The sequence below is a fragment of the Oncorhynchus gorbuscha genome, linkage group LG05 (genome assembly GCF_021184085.1).
Source record: "Oncorhynchus gorbuscha isolate QuinsamMale2020 ecotype Even-year linkage group LG05, OgorEven_v1.0, whole genome shotgun sequence".
Taxonomy (NCBI): Eukaryota; Metazoa; Chordata; class Actinopteri; order Salmoniformes; family Salmonidae; genus Oncorhynchus; species Oncorhynchus gorbuscha.
The window spans coordinates 71,837,985-71,862,630 of record NC_060177.1 but is presented as its reverse complement, the minus strand read 5'-3'; the positions used below and the strand labels follow the sequence as shown (position 1 = coordinate 71,862,630).

Genomic DNA, 24,646 nt, shown 5'->3' with positions numbered 1-24,646 from the left:
TCTCTAGTGAGAGATGCAGTCAGTCCTGTGTTTTGACACTCGGCTCTACATTATGTATACCCTGTGGAAATAATGATACATGCAGGTCCATGCTGTGTGTCTGTGTGTGTGTGTGTGCGTGCGCGTTTGTGTGTATCTGTCCTGGCATTAGTACTGAACGACCTGCCTCTATTTTAAATTAACACAATTGTTCACTCTTCCGTTAACAAACCTATGCTCAGAAAGGTAGCCCATATTGAGATGGAAACAGATCATTCCAGAGGGTGAAACCCTCCCCAAAGCAAAGCAGTTCATAATAGCCATACTGTAGACACACTGTTTGATGAAGATACAGTGAGCCTCATATGCATAAAGGAAATCAATATGTTTAGCTTAAAGTATTCTTGTCTTACGGTGCTGCATAACATTGGTACAGCTGAAGAACATACGCACATCCAGGTACTTTCTGCAGGAGCTGGAGTTGTAGGGAAACTCATGGAAAACAGAAAGGAAAATGCTGCACACTGCTGCTCATGCAGGTGATATTTATTTACAATGTTTCGACCCTTCGGTCTTCATCAGGCATCCATATCCCAGGTGGGAGTGGAAGGTCCTATACATAGGGTCATTACTCAGTGACATCACTTCCTGAAACAGGTGGTTAAAAAATTATATTGGACCACGGCTGGAATTAAATTAAAACAAACATTGTCCCTGCACCTTGAATGACCTTGTTGGTGTAGTTAATTAGACAAGTAGCAAGATGTCTACTGAGCGAAACAAGACAAGTCCTTTAATTGTAATCAAAACCTGGGTTAGGGCTATTTTCATATTATGTGAGTTTATGGCATTGCTGTTTGGATTGAATTGAGCTGTGCAGAAACAATGTAAGACACACATTCAATACACTGACACCATTTCCACCCTACTGATCCAAGCCAAGCCCATCTGTACTGCATTGGCCTGCTTATGCATTCCCCTTGGTTTTTGAAATATTGCTAGAAAGAACAATGTGAAAAAATACCCCAGCCAACACAGTGTAGGATTGGGGTCGGTAGGATAGTGTGGAAAGGCTAACAGAAGACACCTCTGATCTAGTACCGTAATTGCACAGGAGTCATTGAGCAGAGAGGTGTTTGATGACCACAGGGAGGCTGGGTGGGATGATTGAATGATCATCTCACTCCTCATCCCCTCCGTCTCTGTATCCATTGGATGTGATCTAGATCTTCTCCTTTTGTAAGACCTACCAGCCGATCTATTCATATTAATTACATCCCACTAACAGCTCATGGTCAAATTAGGATTTATCAAGAGCGACCATTTCCAGGGACCAACTCTATTATCCCTATTCAGTGGTCTGAGCTTTATGATGGCAATCCTTCCAGCTGAGACATTTTCTAATGGTGATCCAGAGGAAGTTAACTAGAGGCTTTATTATCCCAACCAGGAGCTGCTGGGTGGCCTGCAGCACAATGCTTCAATAATAAGTCTGAAAGAAGGATGGTGAATAATATTTACATCATTTAGTAGACACTCTTATCCAGTGTGACAGTAGTGAGTGCATACATTTTCATTCGTACTGGTCTCCTCGTGGGAATCAAACCCACATCCCTGGCGTTGCAAGTGCCATAATCTACCAACTGAGCCACAGGGGACCACAATGTACTAGCTAGCACCTGAGCTTCACAGAGGGCAGAAAAGAATAGCGTCTGAATGAGAAGGAAAATTAAAAACATTTCTAGCCTATACCTCACAGTCAATATGAAAATGCAATTTCCTTGCTGTTAGCTCTCTGTTGCTCTCTAGTTTCCCTCTTTACCCCCTGATCATTCCAAATGAAACATTATACAATATTTTCAATTCATCTGTATCATTTGTAATCAAGACATGTCACAATATTGATTTCACACCTGGATTGGGCAATAATGGCGCCGGAGGAGATGGCTGCCGTTTTATGGTCCCTTAACCAATTGTGCTATTGTGTGTGTTTTTTTAACGTTATTTGTAACTTATTTTGTACATAATGTTTCTGCCACCGTCTCTTATGACCGAAAAGAGCTTCAAGATATCAGGACAGCGATTACTCACCCCGTACCGAAGAATATTTTTTCTTTAACGAGTCGGACGCTAAGGATTTACTTTAGACATCTGACAATGCCCTCATCCTAGGTATTTGCTGGAGAAAGAGACTGAGATATCGGGCGATGTAGGTCTGGGTGCCTTGTAAGGGTCCGAAGGCGAGTGGCTAATCTGCCTTTACTACCGGTCCTATTAGCCAACGTACAATCTTTGGACAGTAAAATAGACAAACTTCGAGCACGTACAGTATATCCTACCAACGGGACATTAAAAACTGTTATATCTTATGTTTCACCGAGTCGTGGCTGAACGATGTCTTGAATAACATACAGCTGGCAGGTTTTACACTTTTTTTGGTAGGATAGAACAGCTGCCTCCTAAGACAAGGGGTGGTGGTCTGTGTATATTTGTAAACAACAGCTGGTCTCAAGGTTTTGCTCGCCTGAGGTATTGTATCTCAAGATAAGCCTAGACCACACTATTTCTCAGGAGAGCTTTTATCCATATTCTTCGTAGCTGTCTATTTACCACCACAAACCGATGATTGCACTAGGACCGCATTCAATGAGCTGTGTATGGCCATAAGCTAACAGGAAAATGCTCATCCAGAGCTGGCGTGCCTAGTGGCCGGGGACTTTAATGCAGGGAAGCTTAAATCTGTTTTACTTCATTTCTACCAGCATGTTAAATGTGCAACCAGAGGGGGAAAAAACTCTAGACCACCTTTACTCCACACACAGAGACACATACAAAGCTTTCCCTCGCCCTCCATTTAGCAGATCTGACCATAATTCTATCCTCCTCCTTCCTGCAAAAACTAAAGCAGGAAGGACCAGTGACTCAGTCTATAAAAAAATTGGTCAGATAAAGCAGATGCTAAGCTAAAGGACTGTTTTGCTAGCACAGACTGAAATATGTTCTGGAATTCTTCCCGATGGCGTTGAGAAGAACACCACATCACTTCACTGGCTTCATCAATAAGTGCATCGATGAGGTCATCCCGACAGTGACTGTACGTACATACCCCAACTAGAAGCCATTGATTAAAGGCAACATCCGCACTGAGCTAAAGGGTAGAGCAGCCGCTAAAAAGGAGCGGGACTTGGAAGCTTACAAGAGCGGAACTCGGAAGCGGGACTCCGAAGATTATATAAGCTTATATAAAAGCTTATAACCCGGAATCTTATAAGAAATCCCCCTATTCCCCCGACGAACCATCAAACAGGCAAAGCATCAATACAGGACTAAGATTGAATACTACACTGGCTCCTACACTGGCTCCAACACTTGTCGGATGTAGCAGGGCTTGCAAACTATTACAGACTACAAAGGGAAGCACAGCCACGAGCTGCCCAGTGACACAAGCCTACCAGACGAGCTAAATATTTCTATGCTCGCTTCAGGGCAAGTAACACTGAAACATGAATGAGCGCATCAGCTGTTCTGGACGACTGTGTGATCACGCTCTACGTAGTCGATGTGATTGAATGTTCTTTACATCATCACTCCTCATCCCCTCCGTCTCCATCCGTGACCGGACAACAACCTCTCCCTCAATGTGATCAAGACAAAGGAGATGATTGTGAACTACGGTGAAAGGAGAACCGAGCACACCTGCATTAACATCGACAGGGCTGTAGTGGAGCAGGTTGAGAGATCACCAACAAACTATCATGGCCCAAACACCCTAAGACAGTTGGAAGAGGTCATGACAAAGCCTACTTAGGAGACTGAAAAGATTTGGCATGGGTCCTCAGATCCTCAAAACGTTCTACAGCTGCACCATCGAGAGCATCCTGACTGGTTGCATCACTGCCTGTTATGGCAACTGCTTGGCCTCCGATTGCGAAGGCACTGCAGAGGGTAGTGCGTACGGCCCAGTACATCACTGGTGCCAAGCTTCCTGCCATCCAGGACCTCTATACCAGGCGGTGTCAGAGGAAGGCCCTCGAAATTGTCAAAGACTCCAGCCACCCTGGTCATAGACTGTTCTCTCTGCAACCACACGGCAAGCAGTACCGGAGCGCCAAGTCTAAATCCAAGAAGCTTCTAAACAGCTTCTATCCCCAAGCCATAAGACTGCTAAACAGCTAATCAAATGACTACCCAGACTTTTTGCATTGCCCCTCCCCCCTTATTTTACGCTGCTACTACTTTCTGTTTATTGTCTATGCATAGTGACTTTAACTCTACCAACATGTACATATTACCTCAATTACCTCAACTAACCGGTGCCCCCGCACATTGACTCTGTACCGGTACACCTTGTATATTGTTACTTTTATTTTTTTAAATGTACTTATCTATTTTTTACTTAACACTTATTTTTCTTAAAACTGCATTGTTGGTTAAAGGCTTGTAAGTAAGCATTTCACGGTAACACCTGTTGTAATTCAGCGCATGTGACAAATACAATTTGATTTGATTGCTCCAGTATTCATTGAGATCAATGTTGGTACATTTATCAAAGCAATGCAACAGATGTGGTTGGTTCCCCAAAGGCATGTCCTTCTTCAGTATCTGTGACTAGGAGACTTTAACGAGACTATAAATCAACAGGAAGGGCACGTGGATATGCACTACCTCATTTCTTAAGCCTCTGATACCTGGGGATGGGATCGCAAGGTCTCCGTGGTGGTCAATGGTAAGTAAAATGCTTTCAGCTATGTTTCTCCCCCGAAAGCTGAGTTTATCTCCTCAACAGGGCAGCGAAATGACAAGGTAAACAATTGTCTTTCTGAGAACAGACTTTCTATAGGGGGAGAGTTGCTTTCCCATTTCCTGTGCAGCACGGGTTATCTCAGGTTAATGTGAAATTTCATAGCGAATAACATGGCAGTGAAAACCAGACGGGCCGGCCGGCCGGCACAGTGTCGCAGGCCGAGGAGGGAGTGTGATGGGAATAAGTCTTAATCTGCCGCTCTGTTTCTGTCACAGCTCGTTCCAGGTCAAATTATGAGAGCCTGCCAGTGAGTTTAGTTTCATTACAAACAGATGAGTCGATCGCTCATCCAGTTATGGACCTACAAGCCTCCCCGTTGCTGCAGACAGGTACACATTTAAGGTTGAACGATGGCATAAATTGGACTCAGTAACTAGGGCATTGGAACTACAATATCACTTAACAACCTCGACACTGAATTTGGCCATAGACACAACTCAATTGAAGTGATCTGGTGCATTGCCCCATCTCCTTCTGTCTGTCATTATTATGGAAACAATTAAACATATGCTTGCTAACAACTAGCCATGAAAAATAGAACTAAAGCCCATATAAAACATACCTCATTTGATTTGGTATGGTTGTCAGCTTGTGGTTGTGTTCCCACTAAAGAAAAACAATTGCACAAAGATTTGTGTTTATAATGCCTGTATGGCTGATTGAAAGAGGCAGTAGAAAAGCTGTCACAGAGAATAAAATAAACTTGAAGAGAGAGAAAAGGAAGGACACCATGATGGGTCGCCTGATTTGAAAATGGGGTCACGAAAGAAGCTCTTAAATAAATTTGTAAAAATGTGCTTGGTTTATAGAACCGGGGTTAGGTCATTAACCTCCGGCAGCCACTAGATCTGGTTGTAAAAACAGAGGTCTCTGTTTTCTTCCTACAAATTTACATTTACATTTAAGTCATTTAGCAGACGCTCTTATCCAGAGCGACTTACAAATGTCGCTCTATCTTTTTAACGTTTTAAGCTACAAAATATTATGACCCCATCACTGAAAGATAAGACTCTCAAGAGCATGTATGTCTTCTGTTTCCCTCTACAATACCCACAAGCCTCATTAGAACAGAGTGGACAAGACCAGGCACTAAATCAGACTGGGGGAATAAGAACATCATCAATGATGATGTTCTTTTCTACACAGAAGATTATACAACATTATTGCCTTTTTTATTTTTTTATTTCACCTTTATTTAACTAGTTGAGAACAAGTTCTCATTTGCAACTGCGACCTGGCCAGGATAAAGCATAGCAGTGTGAACAGACAACACAGAGTTACACATGGAGTAAACAAGTAACAAGTCAATAACACAATAGAAAAAAAGGGAGTCTATATACATTGTGTGTAAAAGGCATGAGGAGGTAGGCGAATAATTACAATTTTGCAGATTAACACTGGAGTGATAAATGATCAGATGGTCATGTACAGGTAGAGATATTGGTGTGCAAAAGAGAAGAAAAGTAAATAGATAAAAACAGTATGGGGATGAGGTAGGTAAAAATGGGTGGGCTATTTACCGATAGACTATGTACAGCTGCAGCGATCGGTTAGCTGCTCAGATAGCAGATGTTTGAAGTTGGTGAGGGATATAAAAGTCTCCAACTTCAGCGATTTTTGCAATTCGTTCTAGTCACAGGCAGCAGAGAACTGGAATGAAAGGCGGCCAAATGAGGTGTTGGCTTTAGGGATGATCAGTGAGATACACCTGCTGGAGCGCATGCTACGGGTGCGTGTTGCCATCGTGACCAGTGAACTGAGATAAGGCGGAGCTTTACCTAGCATGGACTTGTAGATGACCTGGAGCCCGTGGGTCTGGCGACGAATATGTAGCGAGGGCCAGCCGACTAGAGCATACAGGTCGCAGTAGTGGGTGGTATAAGGTGCTTTAGTGACAAAACGGATGGCACTGTGATAAACTGCATCCAGTTTGCTGAGTAGAGTGTTGGAAGCAATTTTGTAGATGACATCGCCGAAGTCGAGGATCGGTAGGATAGTCAGTTTTACTAGGGTAAGTTTGGCGGCGTGAGTGAAGGAAGCTTTGTTGCGGAATAGAAAGCCGACTCTAGATTTGATTTTCGTTTGGAGATGTTTGATATGAGTCTGGAAGGAGAGTTTACAGTCTAGCCAGACATCTAGGTACTTATAGATGTCCACATATTCAAGGTCGGAACAATCCAGGGTGGTGATGCTAGTCAGGTGTGCGGGTGCAGGCAGCGAACGGTTGAAAAGCATGCATTTGGTTTTACTAGCGTTTAAGAGCAGTTGGAGGCCACGGAAGGAGTGTTGTATGGCATTGAAGCTCGTTTGGAGGTTAGATAGCACAGTTTCCAAGGACGGGCCGGAAGTATATAGAATGGTGTCGTCTGCGTAGAGCTGGATCAGGGAATCGCCCGCAGCAAGAGCAACATCATTGATATATACAGAGAAAAGAGTCGGCCCGAGAATTGAACCCTGTGGCACCCCCATAGAGACTGCCAGAGGACCGGACAGCCTGCCTTCCGATTTGACACACTGAACTCTGTCTGCAAAGTAGTTGGTGAACCAGGCAATGTAGTCATCAGAAAAACCGAGGCTACTGAGTCTGCCGATAAGAATATGGTGATTGACAGAGTCGAAAGCCTTGGCAAGGTCAATGAAGACGGCTGCACAGTACTGGCTTTTATCGATGGTGGTTATGATATCGTTTAGTACCTTGAGCGTGGCTGAGGTGCACCCGTGACCGGCTCGGAAACCAGATTGCACAGCGGAGATTCGAGATGGTCAGTGACCTGTTTGTTGACTTGGCTTTCGAAGACCTTAGATAGGCAGGGCAGGATGGATATACTGTAGGTCTGTAACAGTTTGGGTCCAGGGTGTCTCCCCCTTTGAAGAGAGGGATGACTGCGGCAGCTTTCCAATCCTTGGGGATCTCAGACGATATGAAAGAGAGGTTGAACAGGCTTGTAATAGGGGTTGCGACAATGTCGGAGGATAATTTCAGAAATAGAGGGTCCGGATTGTCAAGCCCAGCTGATTTGTACGGGTCCAGGTTTTGCAGCTCTTTCAGAACATCTGCTATCTGGATTTGGGTAAAGGAGAACCTGGAGAGGCTTGGGCGAGTAGCTGCGGGGGGCGGAGCTGTTGGCCGAGGTTGGAGTAGCCAGGCGGAAGGCATGGCCAGCCATTGAGAAATGCTTGTTGAGGTTTTCGATAATCATGGATTTATCTGTGGTGACCGTGTTACCTAGCCTCAGTGCAGTGGGCAGCTGGGAGGAGGTGCTCTTGTTCTCCATGGACTTCACAGTGTCCCAGAACTTTTTGGAGTTGGAGCTACAGGATGCAAATTTCTGCCTGAAGAAGCTGGCCTTAGCTTTCCTGACTGACTGCGTATATTGGTTCCTGACTTCCCTGAACAGTTGCATATCGCGGGGACTATTCGATGCTATTGCAGTCCACCACAGGATGTTTTTGTGCTGGTCGAGGGCAGTCAGGTCTGGAGTGAACCAAGGGCTATATCTGTTCTTAGTTCTGCATTTTTTGAACGGAGCATGCTTATCTAAAATGGTGAGGAAGTTACTTTTAAAGAATGACCAGGCATCCTCAACTGACGGGATGAGGTCAATGTCCTTCCAGGATACCCGGGCCAGGTCGATTAGAAAGGCCTGCTCACAGAAGTGTTTTAGGGAGCATTTGACAGTGATGAGGGGTGGTCGTTTGACTGCGGCTCCGTAGCGGATACAGGCAATGAGGCAGTGATCGCTGAGATCCTGGTTGAAGACAACGGAGGTGTATTTGGAGGGCCAGTTGGTCAGGATGACGTCTATGAGGGTGCCCTTGTTTACAGATTTAGGGTTGTACCTGGTGGGTTCCTTGATGATTTGTGTGAGATTGAGGGCATCTAGCTTAGATTGTAGGACTGCCGGGGTGTTAAGCATATCCCAGTTTAGGTCACCTAACAGAACAAACTCTGAAGCTAGATGGGGGGCGACCAATTCACAAATGGTGTCCAGGGCACAGCTGGGAGCTGAGGGGGTTCGGTAGCAGGCGGCAACAGTGAGAGACTTATTTCTGGAGAGAGTAATTTTCAAAATTAGTAGTTCAAACTGTTTGGGTATGGACCTGGAAAGTATGACATTACTTTGCAGGCTATATCTGCAGTAGACTGCAACTCCTCCCCCTTTGGCAGTTCTATCTTGACGGAAAATGTTATAGTTGGGTATGGAAATCTCCGAATTTTTGGTGGCATTCCTGAGCCAGGATTCATACACGGCAAGGACATCAGGGTTAGCAGAGTGTGCTAGAGCAGTGAGTAAAACAAACTTAGGGAGGAGCCTGATGATCTTCTAAACTTCCCAATACCTTCTTGATATATTTCAGCCACTTCAAACCATACTTACTTCAGATTGAAATACTGTAAACACTACTGTCAGACTGATTTGTAATAGACTGTTATAGCCCCAATTAAAACATTGGCCTTTGATTACATCACTTTTATACATGGTGGGGTCACGCATTTAAAAAAAATCCAAATGGGGTCGCCGGGCCAAAAAAGTTTGGAACCCCTGATTTATAGTATGACCTATTTAGACAACAGCTTCAGATTCTAATTTAACGCTATAATATAATGTGATATATCGGATCATTTAATGGTATAATTTACCATGTATTAACACCCTGGCAGTCTATCCTCTCCATATCATTGTCAATTTTACTCCAGTCAAACACGGACACGGACACGGACACGGACACGGACACGGACACGGACACGGACACGGACACAGACACAGACACAGACACAGACACAGACACAGACACAGACACAGACACAGACACAGACACAGACACAGACACAGACACAGACACAGACACAGACACACAGGACTCTGGTGCATTGAGACGTCATTGGTAGCACTGTCTGACTGCACAATCCCCACAAGCTTCAATCGGTAGAGAGGACAGAACGCAGCCATGCTGAGTTCCATCTGGTGCACACACACACGCAGCCACACACATACACACATTCCCTCCCGGACAACCCCACTGTCACTCGGCACACAACCCTGACTCAGTGCGCACGGCGCTTTTATGTGTCACTACACCTGAACTCACGATTTTCAACGTCAGCACTTCAAATGCCAGAATGCACAGAGCCAGGATGCCCTGTTAACTCACCAGATAAGCTAACCTGGTCTCAGGGCAATTTGTTGGATTTTATACATATATTGTTCCCTCCATTTTGAATTATATATTATGTTACGTTAGTCGTGCAATAGCATACTGGTCAGACTCAGTAGGCGAGCACACCATCCACCGATTCCAAGCATATTACTCAACAATGTCCAATCTCTAGATAACAATGTGAATGAAATTAGGGCACGAGTTGCCTTCCCAAGAAACATCAGAGAATGTAACATCTATTTTTCATGGAAACATGGCTTACTTGGGATATGTTGTCAGAGTCGGTACAGCCACCTGGTTTCTTCACGCATTTCGCTGACAGAAACAAACATCTCTCTGGTTAAAAGAAGGGTGGAGGTGTATGCCTTATGATTAATGATTCATGGTGTAATCACAACAACATAGAGGAACTCAAGCCCTTTTGTTCACTCGACCTAGAATTCCTTACAATCAAATGCCGACCGTATTATCTTCCAAGAGAATTTTCTTCGATTATAGTCACAGCCGTGTACCCCCCCCCCCCCAAGCCGATCCCTCGTCGGCCCTGAAAGAACTTCACGGGACACTACGTAACCTGGAAACCATACATCCTGAGGCTGCATTTATTGTAGCTGGGGATTTTAACAAAGCTAACCTAAGAACCATTCTTCCTAAATTCTATCAGCATATCTAATGCGCGATAAGAGCTGGTATCATCTGGATCATTGCTACTCTAACTTCCGCAATGCATATAAAGCCCTCCCCCGGCCTGCCTTCCGCAAATCTGACCATGACTCCATTTTGTTGCTCCCAGCCTATAGACAGAAACTAAAACAGGAAACGGCTGCGTTCAGGTCAATACAACGCTGGTCTCACCAATCAGATTCCACACTTCAAGATTGCTTCGATCACATGGACGCGTGGATTTGTTCCTGATAGCCTCAGACAACATTGACGTATACGCTGACTCGGTGAGCGAGTTTATTAGCAAGTGTGTGACCATTAAAACCTTCCCTAACCAGAAATCGTGGATTGATGGCAGCATTCGCACAAAACTGAAAGCGTGAACCACCACTTTTGATCATGGCAACACGACCGGAAACACGACCGAATATAAACTGTGCAGCTGTTCCCTCCGCAAGGCAATCAAACAAGCAAAGCGTCAGTATAGAGACAAAGTAGAGTCGCAAATCAAGGGCTCAAACACGAGACATATGTGGTAGTGTCTACAGTAAATTACGGATTACAAAAAGAAAACCAGCTCTGTCGCGGACACAGACGTCTTGCTCCCAGACAAATTAAACAACTTCTTTGCTCACTTTGAGGACAATACAGTGCCACTGACATGACCCGCTACCAAAGCCTGTGGACTCTCCATCTCTGTGGCCAGCATGAGTAAAAACATTTGAAAGTGTTAACCCTCGCAAGGCTGCTTGCCCAGGTGGCATCCCTAGCTGCATCCTCAGAGCATGCACAAATCATCTGGCTGGTGTGTTTATGGACATATTCAACCAATCCCTATCCCAGTCTGTTGTCCCCACATGCTTGAAGATGGCCACCATTGTTCTTGTTCCCAAGAAAGCTAAGGTAACTGAACTAAATGACTATCGCCCCATTGCAATCACTTCTGTCATCATGAAGTGCTTTGAGAGACTAGTCAAGGACCATATCACCTCCACCCTACCGGATACCCTAGACCCAATCCAATTTGTCTTCCGCCCCAATAGGTCCACTGACGATGCAATCGCCATCACACTTCCCTATCCCATCTGGACAAGAAGAATACCTATGTAAGAATGCTGATCATTGACTACATCTCAACATTTAACAACATAGTGCCCTCCGAACTCGTCATTATGCACTGGGTCTCGATAACCCCCTCTGCAACTGGGTCTTGGACTTTCTGACGGGCCGCCCTCAGGTGGTGAAGGTAGGAAACAACATCTCCACCCCGCTGATCCTCAACACTGGGGCCTGACGATTATGCTTTCACAGCCCTCTCCTGTACTCCCTGTTCACCCATGACTGTGTGACCATGCACGCTTCCAAATCAATCATCAAGTTTGCAGACGAAACTACAGTGGTAGGCCTGATTACCAACAACGATGAGACGGCCTAAAGGGAGGAGATGAGGGCCCTTGGAGTGTGGTGTCAGGAAAATAACCTCTCACTCAACGTCAACAAAACTAAGGAGATGATTGTGGACTTCAGGAAACAGCCGAGGGAGCAGCCCCCTATCCACATCGACGGGACAGTAGTGGAGAAGGTGGAAAGTTTTAAGTTCCTCTGCGTACACATCACAGACAAACTGTAACGGTCCTCTCACACAGACAGTGATGTGAAGAAGGCGCAGAAGGCTGAAGAAATTTGGGTTGGCATCTAAAACACTCCTAAACTTTTACAGACGCCACAATCGAGAGCATCCTGTCGGGCTGTATCACCGCCTGGTATGGCAATTGTACCACGGTCTGCACAACGCATCACCAGTGGCAAACTACCTGCCCTTCAGGACACCTACAGTACCCGATGTCACAGGAAGGTCAAAAAGATCATCAAGGACAACAACCATCCGGCGGACGTAGAGTATTATACGTATGTCTCTGAGACCAGACTGCTTGTTGCGTTGTAACAACAAAGGAGAATTTACGGGGAGAATTTACATTGGTGGTTAGGAGAACTAACAACAAAGGTTAGGATCAAATCAGAGTGCTTTTGGTGAAAAGCCAAATTTCTTCAGCCTCCTGAATTTATTTATGAATTGATGATTTACGTTAAATGTTAGGAGAACTAAAACAACAAAGTTTGGCATAACAGAATTGATGAAAAGTTAGAATAAGGGTTAGGGGTAGGGTTAGCTATAATGTTACAGTTGTCTCTGGCGTGACTCGAACACGTAACCTTTGGATTGCTAGGGAGTCGTGGTATATGCACATCCATCCTCCCCGACCAACATCACTGCTTTTGCTTTGTCTAAAGTATCTAGAACTTTAGTACATATTATATGTCTTGGAGGTGCAGATAAATATGCGTAGTATGCTTCTTATGGCTCTGAGGCCAGGCTGAATAAGCATAATGTGTAGACTGCAGAGTACATGTTATTAAAGGAATATTTTTCTTTGTGAGAGCAAGAGAGAGTGAACATGAAGAAGCCCATTAGAGGGAAATATTTAGTAGTCAATTTAAGTTTGGATCAATTTGTTGTGATGCAGTTCTGCCTACACCGCCCCATAAACATTTAATTTAAACTAAACGTGAGAAATTTTCAAAAATGTAAACATCTCATTATGGCTAGTACCCTCATTATCACCAGATTACACCAGAAAAATAGAAGATGAAAAAACACAGCACTGTTGAGCATATCAAGCATGGGAAACGTAAAGAGGTTTGCAGATGAAATATAATTAGGATGCTGGTGGGGGATGGTTTACAAGATGATCATGTGTACCAGTGGTTGCCATAGGAATCAGTTTCAGTGTGACCCGCTTTACCTCTAGATGCCTGGAAAGTATTACGCTACTGTGAAACCCCTAGGTAAATGCAATGGGAGGAGTCCAACCGGCTATGATAATGAACAGCATCTATAATGAAAGTGCTACTGTCTGGTGCCTGTTTGTGTGCTTGTGTACAGCAGCAACCATGACTGTGGTTGTGTGCTATTCATTTCATTAACTGGGTCATTTAAAACGGCAACATGAAATCGGATTCCAATCACTAGAATCACTGCTCCACAGTTCCAGTTACTATGATGTTGGTGTGAGGCCTAATAAGTGGGAGCAATTGAGCTCCTGGTCTGTAGAGAGAGCGTGGGGAGGAGAGGGAGGGAGTTAGAGAGGAGGGATAGGGAGAGACAGAGAGAGAGAGAGCAAGAGAGAATGAGGGACACTGGAGAGAGTGAGGGAGACTGGAGAGAGAGAGAGAGAGAGAGAGAGAGAGAGAGAGAGAGAGAGAGAGAGAGAGAGAGAGAGAGAGAGAGAGAGAGAGAGACTGTTGGCTGTGGAGACTGGAGGGAGAGAGAATCCATTGCAAAATTATTAACAACAGACTCGTACATTTCCTCAGTGAAAATGTACTTAGCAAATTACCACAGAACAGACCAAGTATTCACCTAGCACACCCTAATTGACAAACAATCAAACCAAAACAAAGGCAAAGTCTTCTCACGCTTGGTTGATTTAAAAAAAGCTTTTGACTCAATTTGTTATGAGGGTCTGCTATACAAATTGAAAAAAAGTGGTGTTGGAGTAAAACCATACAACATTATAGAATCCATGTACACAGACAAGTGTGCGGTTAAAATTGGCAAAAAACACAAACATTTATTTCCACAGGGCTGTGTGGTAGGACAGGAATGCAGCTTGAGCCCCACCCCCACCCTCATCAACATATGCAGTGCATGCAGAAAGTATTCAGACCCCTTGACTTTTTCCACATTTTGTTACATTACAGCCTTATTCTAAAATGGATCAAATAATTTGTTCAATTGATTGGACATCATTTGCAAAGGCACACACCTGTCTATATAAGGTCCCACAGTTGACAGTGCATGTCAGAGCAAAAACCAAGCCATGAGGTTGAAGGAATTGTCCGTAGAGCTGCGAGACAGGATTGCGTCGAGGCACGGATCTGGGGAAGGGTACCAAAAAATGTCTGCAGCATTTAAGGGCCCCAAGAATACAGTGCCTCCATCATTCTTAAATGGAAGAAGTTTGGAACCACCAAGACTCTTCTAAAGCTGGCCACCCGACCAAACTGGGGGGCTGGAGTCATGGAGGTGACCAACAACCCAATGGTCACTTTGATAGAGGTCCAGAGTTCCTCTGTGGAGATGGGAGAATCTTCCAGAATGACAACCATCTCTGCAGCACTCCACCAAACAGGCCTTTATGGTAGAGTGGCCAGATAGAAGCCACTCCTCAGTAAAAAGCACTTGACAGTGCACTTGGAGTTTGCCAAAACGCATCTAAAGGACTCTCAGACCATGAAAAAAAAGATTGTCTGGTTTTATGAAACCAAGATTGAACTCTTTGGCCTGAATGCCAAGCGTCACGTCCAGAGGAAACCAGGCACCATCCCTATGGTGAAGCATGGTGGTGGCAGCGTCATGTTGTGGGGATGTTTTTCAGTGGCAGGGAGACTAGTTAAGATTGAGGGAAAGATTAATGGAGCAAAGTACAGAGAGATCCTTGATGAAAACCTGCTCCAGGGCGCTCATGACCTCAGACTGGGGCGTAGGTTCACCTTCCAACAGGACAACGACCCTATGCACACAGCCAAGACATCCCCTACCCGATCAACAGCCCTCCACCCCCCACAGCAACTTGCCCAAGCCTCCCCCATTTCTCCTTCACCCAAATCCAGATAGCTGATGTTCTGAAAGAGCTGCAAAATCTGGACCCCTACAAATCAGCCGGGCTAAACAATCTGGACCCTCTCTTTCTAAAATTATCTGGTTGCAACCCCTATTACTATCCTGTTCAACCTCTCTTTCGTATTATCTGAGATTCCCAAAGAAGGTCATCCCCCTCTTCAAAGGGGGAGAAACTCTAGACCAAAACTGCTACACACCTATATCTATCCTATCCTGCCTTTCTAAGGTCTTCGAACGCCAAGTTAACAAACAGATTACCGACCATTTTGAATCTCACCGTACCATCTTCGCTATGCAATCTGTTTTCAGAGCTGGTCATGGCTGCACCTCAGCCACGCTCAAGGTCCTAAAAGATATCATAACTTCCATCGATAAGAGACATTATTGTGCAGCCATATTCATAGACCTGGGCAAGGCTTTCAACTCTGTCAATCACCACATTCTTATCGGCAGACTCAACAGCCTTGGTTTCTCAAATGATTGCCTCGCCTGGTTCACCAACTACTTCTCTGATAGAGTTCAGTGTGTCAAATCGGAGGGTCTGTTGTCCGACCTCTGGTAGTCTCTGTGGGGGTGCCACAGGGTTCAATTCTTGGGCCGACTCTTCTCTGTATACATCAATGATGTCGCTCTTGCTGCTGCGGGTGATTCCCTGATCCACCTCTACGCAGACGACTCCATTCTGTATACCTCTGGCCCTTCTTTGGACACTGTGTTAACTAACCTCCAGACGAGCTTCAATGCCATACAACTCTCCTTCCGTGGCCTCCAACTGCTCTTAAATACTTGTAAAACTAAATGCATGCGCTTCAACCGATCGCTGCCTGCACCTGCCCGCCCGTCCAGCATCACTACCCTCGACGGTTCTTACTTAGAATATGTGGACAATTACAAATAGGTGTCTGGTTAGACTGTACACTCTCCTTCCAGACTCACATTAAGCATCTCTAATCCAAAATGAAATCTAGAATCGTCTTCCTATTTCGCAACAAAGCATCCTTCACTCATGTTGCCAAACATACCCTCGTAAAACTGACCATCCTACCAATCCTCGACTTCAGCGACGTCATTTACAAAATAGATTCAAACACAGTGCCATCTGTTTTGTCACCAGTTTTTACTTTGTCATTATGGGGTATTGTGTGTTGATTGATGAGAATAAAAAAATGGAATCCATTTTAGAATAAGGCTACAACGTAACAAAATGTGGAAAAAATCTATGGTTCTGAATACTTTTCAAATGCACTTTATATGAACGAATTGGCGAGGGCACTGGAACAGTCTGCAGCACCCGGCCTCACCCTACTAGAGTCTGAAGTCAAATATCTCCTGTTTACTGTTTACTGCACTTCCTAACCTCCTGCCAAACGTATGACCATGTTAGAGACTCATATTTCCCTCTGATTACACAGACCCACAAAGAATTTGAAAACAAATCCAATTTTGATAAACTCCCATATATATTGGGTGAAATACTGCAGTGTGCCATCCCAGCAGCAAGATTTGTGACCTGTTGCCACAAGAAAAGGGTATCCAGTGAATAACAAACACCATTATAAATACAACCCATATTTATGTTGATTTATTTTCCTTTTTGTACTTTAACTATTTCCACAATGTTTCAACACTGTAACAGAGAGAGGAAGCGAGAGAGAGAGAGAGAGAGAGAGAGAGAGAGAGAGAGAGAGAGAGAGAGAGAGAGAGAGAGAGAGAGAGAGAGAGAGAGAGAGAGAGAGAGAGAGAGAGAGAGAGAGAGAGAGGTTTATTTATTTTCCCTTTTGAACTTTAACTATTTGCACATAATGACATTTGAAATATCTTTATTATTTTGGAACTTTTGTGAGTGTAATGCTTTCTATTCATTTTTATTGTTTATTTCCCTTTTGATTATTATCTACTTCACTTGCTTTGGCAATGTTTACATGTTTCCCATGCCAATAAAGACCTTGAATTTAATTGAGACACAGAGAGAGCGACAGAGAGACAGAGACAGAGAGAGTGAGCTAGCCAGGACAGCGCTGCTTCTTCCATTTACAGCCAGGCTGCAGCTTTCCCTTGCCACAACCCTCACAAAAAAGATATGTGTTCCTATTTCCCCTACTTTGCTTTGTCAGAAAATGGTTTGGGACTGTGTTACGCTTCTAGGGACAACAATATAAAACAACATTCATTCACTGAGCATACAGTACGTACACAACTCTTCATACATTTTGCATTTCAACATATTCTGTCTCATACAATTAATCCAAACAAAACTGGGTTTATTCAAATGAAAGAAGGCAGCTCACTTCGACCTTTTCACTCTCCAAATCCTGAATTCTAAAACGGTCTGATTTGTTTCATTACAGGTGCAAGCAGTTGACCTACCCAGAGGACCTCCCTCAGATCTCAGTGGTGTTCATCTTTGTGAACGAGGCCTTGTCGGTCATCTTGCGGTCCGTTCACAGCGTGGTCAACCACACCCCTGCACACCTTCTCAAGGAGATCATCCTGGTGGACGACAACAGCGACAGTGGTAAGACTTCTAGTCTCGATGCTTCTTCAGTATAACCATCTAACTGTTCATTCCTCAATCAATCAATCAATTTAATTTATATAGCCCTTTTATCATCAGCATCTGTCACAGTGCTGCTACTGTCTGCTGACCTAGATCTTAAAGAGCCAGCAAAACCAGAAGATTCTACTAGATTGTTTCCAACATTTAATTAGAAGAACCACAATCCCTGTGTTACTGCATTTTGTTTTGGATTATTGCTCCACAAACATCACTTCTCCAATTCATGTTTGTCTCTTTAAAAGTAGAGGGTGGTGTCACAAACAAAGAATTGCATCGGTTTGTGTGTAGGAAAAGTGCCAGAGGTGTCAATTCCCTTATAAAACAAACTAGTCAAGTTTCTTAACAATAAATACATGTCCAATTTAAGTGGGATTCTGTCTGTCTGTCTGTCTGTCTGTCTGTCTGTCTGTCTGTCTGTCTGTCTGTCTGTCTGTCTGTCTGTCTGTCTGTCTGTCTGTCTGTCTGTCTGTCTGTCTGTCTGTCTGTCTGTCTGTCTGTCTGTCTGTCTGTCTGTCTGTCTGTCTGTCTGTCTGTCTTTCTGTCTGTCTGTCTGTCTGTTCAGAGAAGAGAGGAGAGGAGAGGAGAATGAACGAGGGAAAAGTATAGAGCGGGTGAGAGAGGGATGAAGAACCCTCGGGGGTGTGCTATTGAACACTGTTAGTGAGTTTAAAAATAACCAGAAAGAAATCTCCATTGTGATTTGGTCTGCGTGAGGTTTTGGTTGCTTCCACACACCTACACGCCCCATGGCAGCCAGCCCCGCACAGCCCCGACTCCCAGAAGGCTGCCTGTTTCAGTGGACAGAGACAATGAACTAGATTCCAACCGACACTTGGCCCTCCATCACTTGGCATGGAGTTGGGCTTAGTCCCAGCATCCCCCAGGCTGAAGCAGAGAGGAGGCGCATAAATAACATCTTGATAGAGGACCAAGAGTCAACATTGGCACATGCCTAGTGTCCCCATAGAGGCAATAGGCAACCATTTAAACCAAACGAGGTAGGCACAAATGGCAGCCGCTGCGTCAAAATACCAACCCACTTACTCCCCCCTCTCTGAATACCCCATTGTTTAATGGTTGTGATTGGTGAAGGTTATGTGTGCGTGCGTGCACATGTAGAAGTGACATTAGAATATTAACATGCAGGCTTGGCTACTTGAGGCACAGCACAGTGGCATAATGAGTCACACACAGGGAACATGTTTTTCTTGTCTCTCTGACACACATCCTTTAGCTGGGACATTTATTGGCTTCTGAGTTTTTTTTTTCAGGGTTGCTCCTTAGCCATAGCTGGGCGGGCGGGGGAGCTAAATGCATGTTCTACCTGATCAGGGTTTTGTTATGCAGGTGAATGAGGACCCAAAAGCGACTTAACGAAAACAGAGTCTTTATTCCAGTCTTAGACAAAAGCGATAATCCTGGATATTATCTAGGTGAAAGCAAAAACAGGAAAACTTAAATCCACTCGTCAGTAGAGAGGAATGACTGGAGACGCGACCATAGACTGCAGGTCGCTTCGGGAAGGCACCGGCCGTAGCTGACATTGACACCTGCTCACACGCAGCATCTGAAGAAGGTAAAACACGACAGGGCGGAACAAGGACACAGAACAGCGAACATCATACAAGGATCCGACAAGGACAGAAGCGGAAAACAGAGGGAGAAATAGGGACTCTAATCAGAGGCCAAAATAGGGGACAGGTGTGAAAAGAGTAAATGAGGTAGTTAGGAGAATGAGGAACAGCTGGGAGCAGGAACGGAACGATAGAGAGAGAGAGCGAGAGAGGGAGAGAGGGAGGGGGAGAGAGAGGGATAGAAAGAGGGAAAGAACCTAATAAGACCAGCAGAGGGAAACGAATAGAAGGGAAGCACAGAGACAAGACATGATAATAAATGACAAAACATGACAGTACCCCCCCACTCACCGAGCGCCTCCTGGCGCACTCGAGGAGGAACCCTGGCGGCAACGGAGGAAATCATCAATCAACGAACGGTCCAGCACGTCCCGAGATGGAACCCAACTCCTCTCCTCAGGACCGTAACCCTCCCAATCCACTAAGTACTGGTGACCACGTCCCCGAGAACGCATGTCCATGATCTTCCGTACCTTGTAAATAGGTGCGCCCTCGACAAGGACGGGGGGTAGGGAAGACGAACGGGGCGCGAAGAAAAGGCTTGACACAGGAGACATGGAAGACAGGGTGGACGCGACGAAGATGTCGCGGAAGAAGCAGTCGCACAGCGACAGGATTGACGACCTGGGAGACACGGAACGGACCAATGAACCGCGGAGTCAACTTGCGAGAAGCTGTCGTAAGGGGAAGGTTACGAGTGGAAAGCCACACTCTCTGACCGCGACAATACCTAGGACTCTTAATCCTACGTTTATTGGCGGCTCTCACAGTCTGCGCCCTGTAACGGCAAAGTGCAGACCTGACCCTCCTCCAGGTGCGCTCACAACGTTGGACAAAAGCCTGAGCGGAGGGAACGCTGGACTCGGCGAGCTGGGACGAGAACAGAGGAGGCTGGTACCCAAGACTACTCTGAAACGGAGATAGCCCGGTAGCTGACGAAGGAAGCGAGTTGTGAGCGTATTCTGCCCAGGGGAGCTGTTCTGCCCAAGACGCAGGGTTTCGAAAAGAAAGGCTGCGTAATGTGCGACCAATCGTCTGATTGGCCCTTTCTGCTTGACCGTTAGACTGGGGATGAAAACCGGAAGAGAGACTGACGGAAGCACCAATCAAACGACAGAACTCCCTCCAAAACTGTGACGTGAATTGCGGGCCTCTGTCTGAAACGGCGTCTAACGGGAGGCCATGAATTCTGAACACATTCTCAATGATGATTTGTGCCGTCTCCTTAGCGGAAGGAAGCTTAGCGAGGGGAATGAAATGTGCCGCCTTAGAGAACCTATCGACAACCGTAAGAATCACAGTCTTCCCCGCAGACGAAGGCAGACCGGTAATAAAGTCTAAGGCGATGTGAGACCATGGTCGAGAAGGAATGGGAAGCGGTCTGAGACGACCGGCAGGAGGAGAGTTACCTGACTTAGTCTGCGCGCAGTCCGAACAAGCAGCCACGAAACGGCGCGTGTCACGCTCCTGAGTAGGCCACCAAAACCGCTGGCGAATAGAAGCAAGCGTACCCGGAACGCCGGGGTGGCCAGCTAACTTGGCAGAGTGAGCCCACTGAAGAACAGCCAGACGAGTAGAGACAGGAACGAAAAGAAGGTTACTAGGACAAGCGCGCGGCGACGCAGTGTGAGTGAGTGCTTGCTTTACCTGTCTCTCAATTCCCCAGACAGTCAACCCGACAACACGCCCTTCAGGGAGAATCCCCTCGGGGTCGGTAGAAGCCACAGAAGAACTAAAGAGACGGGATAAGGCATCAGGCTTGGTGTTCTTATTACCCGGGCGATAAGAAATCACGAACTCGAAACGAGCGAAAAACAACGCCCAACGAGCTTGACGTGCATTAAGTCGTTTGGCAGAAAGGATGTACTCAAGGTTCTTATGGTCAGTCCAAACAACAAAAGGAACGGTCGCCCCCTCCAACCACTGTCGCCATTCTCCTAGGGCTAAGCGGATGGCGAGCAGTTCGCGGTTACCCACATCATAGTTGCGTTCCGATGGCGACAGGCGATGAGAAAAATAAGCGCAAGGATGGACCTTATCGTCAGAATGGAAGCGCTGGGATAGAATGGCTCCCACGCCCACCTCTGAAGCGTCAACCTCGACAATGAATTGTTTAGTGACGTCAGGAGTAACAAGGATAGGAGCGGATGTAAAACGCTTCTTGAGGAGATCAAAAGCTCCCTGGGCGGAACCGGACCACTTAAAGCACGTCTTGACAGAAGTAAGAGCTGTGAGAGGGGCAGCAACTTGACCGAAATTACGAATGAAACGCCGATAGAAATTAGCGAAACCTAGAAAGCGCTGCAACTCGACACGTGACTTTGGAACGGGCCAATCACTGACAGCCTGGACCTTAGCGGGATCCATCTGAATGCCTTCAGCGGAAATAACAGAACCGAGAAATGTGACAGAGGAGACATGAAAGGCGCACTTCTCAGCCTTCACGTAGAGACAATTCTCTAAAAGGCGCTGGAGTACACGTCGAACGTGCTGAACATGAATCTCGAGTGACGGTGAAAAAATCAGGATATCGTCAAGGTAGACGAAAACAAAGATGTTCAGCATGTCTCTCAGTACATCATTAACTAATGCCTGAAAGACAGCTGGAGCATTAGCGAGACCGAACGGCAGAACCCGGTATTCAAAATGCCCTAACGGAGTGTTAAACGCCGTTTTCCACTCGTCCCCCTCTCTGATGCGCACGAGATGGTAAGCTTTACGAAGGTCCAACTTAGTAAAGAACCTGGCTCCCTGCAGAATTTCGAAGGCTGACGACATAAGGGGAAGCGGATAACGATTCTTAACCGTTATGTCATTCAGCCCTCGATAATCCACGCAGGGGCGCAGAGTGCCGTCCTTCTTCTTAAAAAAAAACCCCCGCTCCGGCGGGAGAGGAAGAAGGCACCACGGTACCGGTGTCGAGAGAAACAGACAAATAATCCTCGAGAGCCTTACGTTCGGGAGCCGACAGAGAGTATAGTCTACCCCGAGGGGAGTGGTCCCCGGAAGGAGATCAATACAACAATCATACGACCGGTGAGGAGGAAGGGAGTTGGCTCTGAACCGACTGAAGACCGTGCGCAGATCATGATATTCCTCCGGCACTCCTGTCAAATCACCAGGTTCCTCCTGAGAAGAGGGGACAGAAAAAACAGGAGGGATAGCAGACATTAAACACTTCACATGACAAGAAACGTTCCAGGATAGGATAGAATTACTAGACCAATTAATAGAAGGATTATGACATACTAGCCAGGGATGACCCAAAACAACAGGTGTAAAAGGTGAACGAAAAATCAAAAAGGAAATGGTCTCACTGTGGTTACCAGATACTGTGAGGGTTAAAGGTAGTGTCTCACATCTGATACTGGGGAAAAGACTACCATCTAAGGCGAACATGGGCGTGGGCTTCCCTAACTGTCTGAGAGGAATGTCATGTTTCCGAGCCCATGCTTCGTCCATAAAACAACCCTCAGCCCCAGAGTCTATCAAGGCACTGCAGGAAGCAGCCGAACCGGTCCAGCGTAGATGGACCGACAAGGTAGTACAGGATCTTGATGGAGAGACCTGAGTAGTAGCGCTCACCAGTAGCCCTCCGCTTACTGATGAGCTCTGGCATTTACTGGACATGAAATGACAAAATGTCCAGCAGAACCGCAATAGAGGCAAAGGCGGTTGGTGATCCTCCGTTCCCTCTCCTTAATCGAGATGCGAATACCTCCCAGCTGCATGGGCTCAGTCTCTGAGCCGGAGGGAGGAGATGGTTGAGATGCGGAGAGGGGGAACAACGTTAACGCGAGCTCTCTTCCACGAGCTCGGTGACGAAGATCTACCCGTCGTTCTATGCGGATGGCGAGTGCAATCAAAGAGTCCACGCTGGAAGGAACCTCCCGGGAGAGAATCTCATCTTTAACCTCAGCGTGGAGTCCCTCCAGAAAACGAGCGAGCAACGCCGGCTCGTTCCAGTCACTGGAGGCAGCAAGAGTGCGAAACTCTATAGAGTAATCCGTTATGGATCGATCACCTTGACATAGGGAAGCCAGGGCCCTGGAAGCCTCCTTACCAAAAACTGAACGATCAAAAACCCGTATCATCTCCTCTTTAAAGTTCAGATAATTGTTAGAACACTCAACCCTTGCCTCCCAGATAGCTGTGCCCCACTCCCGAGCCCGACCAGTAAGGAGTGAAATGACGTAAGCGATCCGAGCTCTCTCTCTTGAGTATGTGTTGGGTTGGAGAGAGAACACAATATCACACTGGGTGAGAAAGGAGCGGCACTCAGTGGGCTGCCCAGAGTAACATGGTGGGTTATTAACCCTAGGTTCCGGAGACTCGGAAGACCAGGAAGTAGCTGGTGGCACGAGACGAAGACTCTGAAACTGTCCTGAGAGGTCGGAAACCTGAGCGGCCAGGGTCTCAATGGCATGACGAGCAGCAGACAATTCCTGCTCGTGTCTGCCGAGCATTGCTCCCTTGATCTCGACGGCAGTGTTGCGAGAATCCGTAGTCGCTGGGTCCATTCTTGGTCGGATCCTTCTGTTATGCAGGTGAATGAGGACCCAAAAGCGACTTAACGAAAACAGAGTCTTTATTCCAGTCTTAGACAAAAGCGATAATCCTGGATATTATCTAGGTGAAAGCAAAAACAGGAAAACTTAAATCCACTCGTCAGTAGAGAGGAATGACTGGAGACGCGACCATAGACTGCAGGTCGCTTCGGGAAGGCACCGGCCGTAGCTGACATTGACACCTGCTCACACGCAGCATCTGAAGAAGGTAAAACACGACAGGGCGGAACAAGGACACAGAACAGCGAACATCATACAAGGATCCGACAAGGACAGAAGCGGAAAACAGAGGGAGAAATAGGCACTCTAATCAGAGGGCAAAATAGGGGACAGGTGTGAAAAGAGTAAATGAGGTAGTTAGGAGAATGAGGAACAGCTGGGAGCAGGAACGGAACGATAGAGAGAGAGAGCGAGAGAGGAAGAGAGGGAGGGGGAGAGAGAGGGATAGAAAGAGGGAAAGAACCTAATAAGACCAGCAGAGGGAAACGAATAGAAGGGAAGCACAGAGACAAGACATGATAATAAATGACAAAACATGACAGGTTTAGTCCAGCTGTATATACCATACAGCAACAGTCCCAAACATTCATTCATTGT

At 46.0% G+C, this 24,646-nt stretch overlaps 1 protein-coding gene across 1 annotated transcript in view; it reads left to right on the top strand.

The window, feature by feature from the left end:
- LOC124034928 (polypeptide N-acetylgalactosaminyltransferase 9-like) overlaps positions 1-17,840 on the top strand; it is a 38,286-nt gene extending 20,446 nt beyond the window's left edge. The window contains exon 3 of the mRNA XM_046348321.1: positions 17,639-17,840. Coding sequence (XP_046204277.1) covers positions 17,639-17,840 — 202 coding nt within the window. The remainder of the gene's footprint in view (positions 1-17,638) is intronic.
- The last annotated feature ends 6,806 nt before the right edge of the window (positions 17,841-24,646 follow it).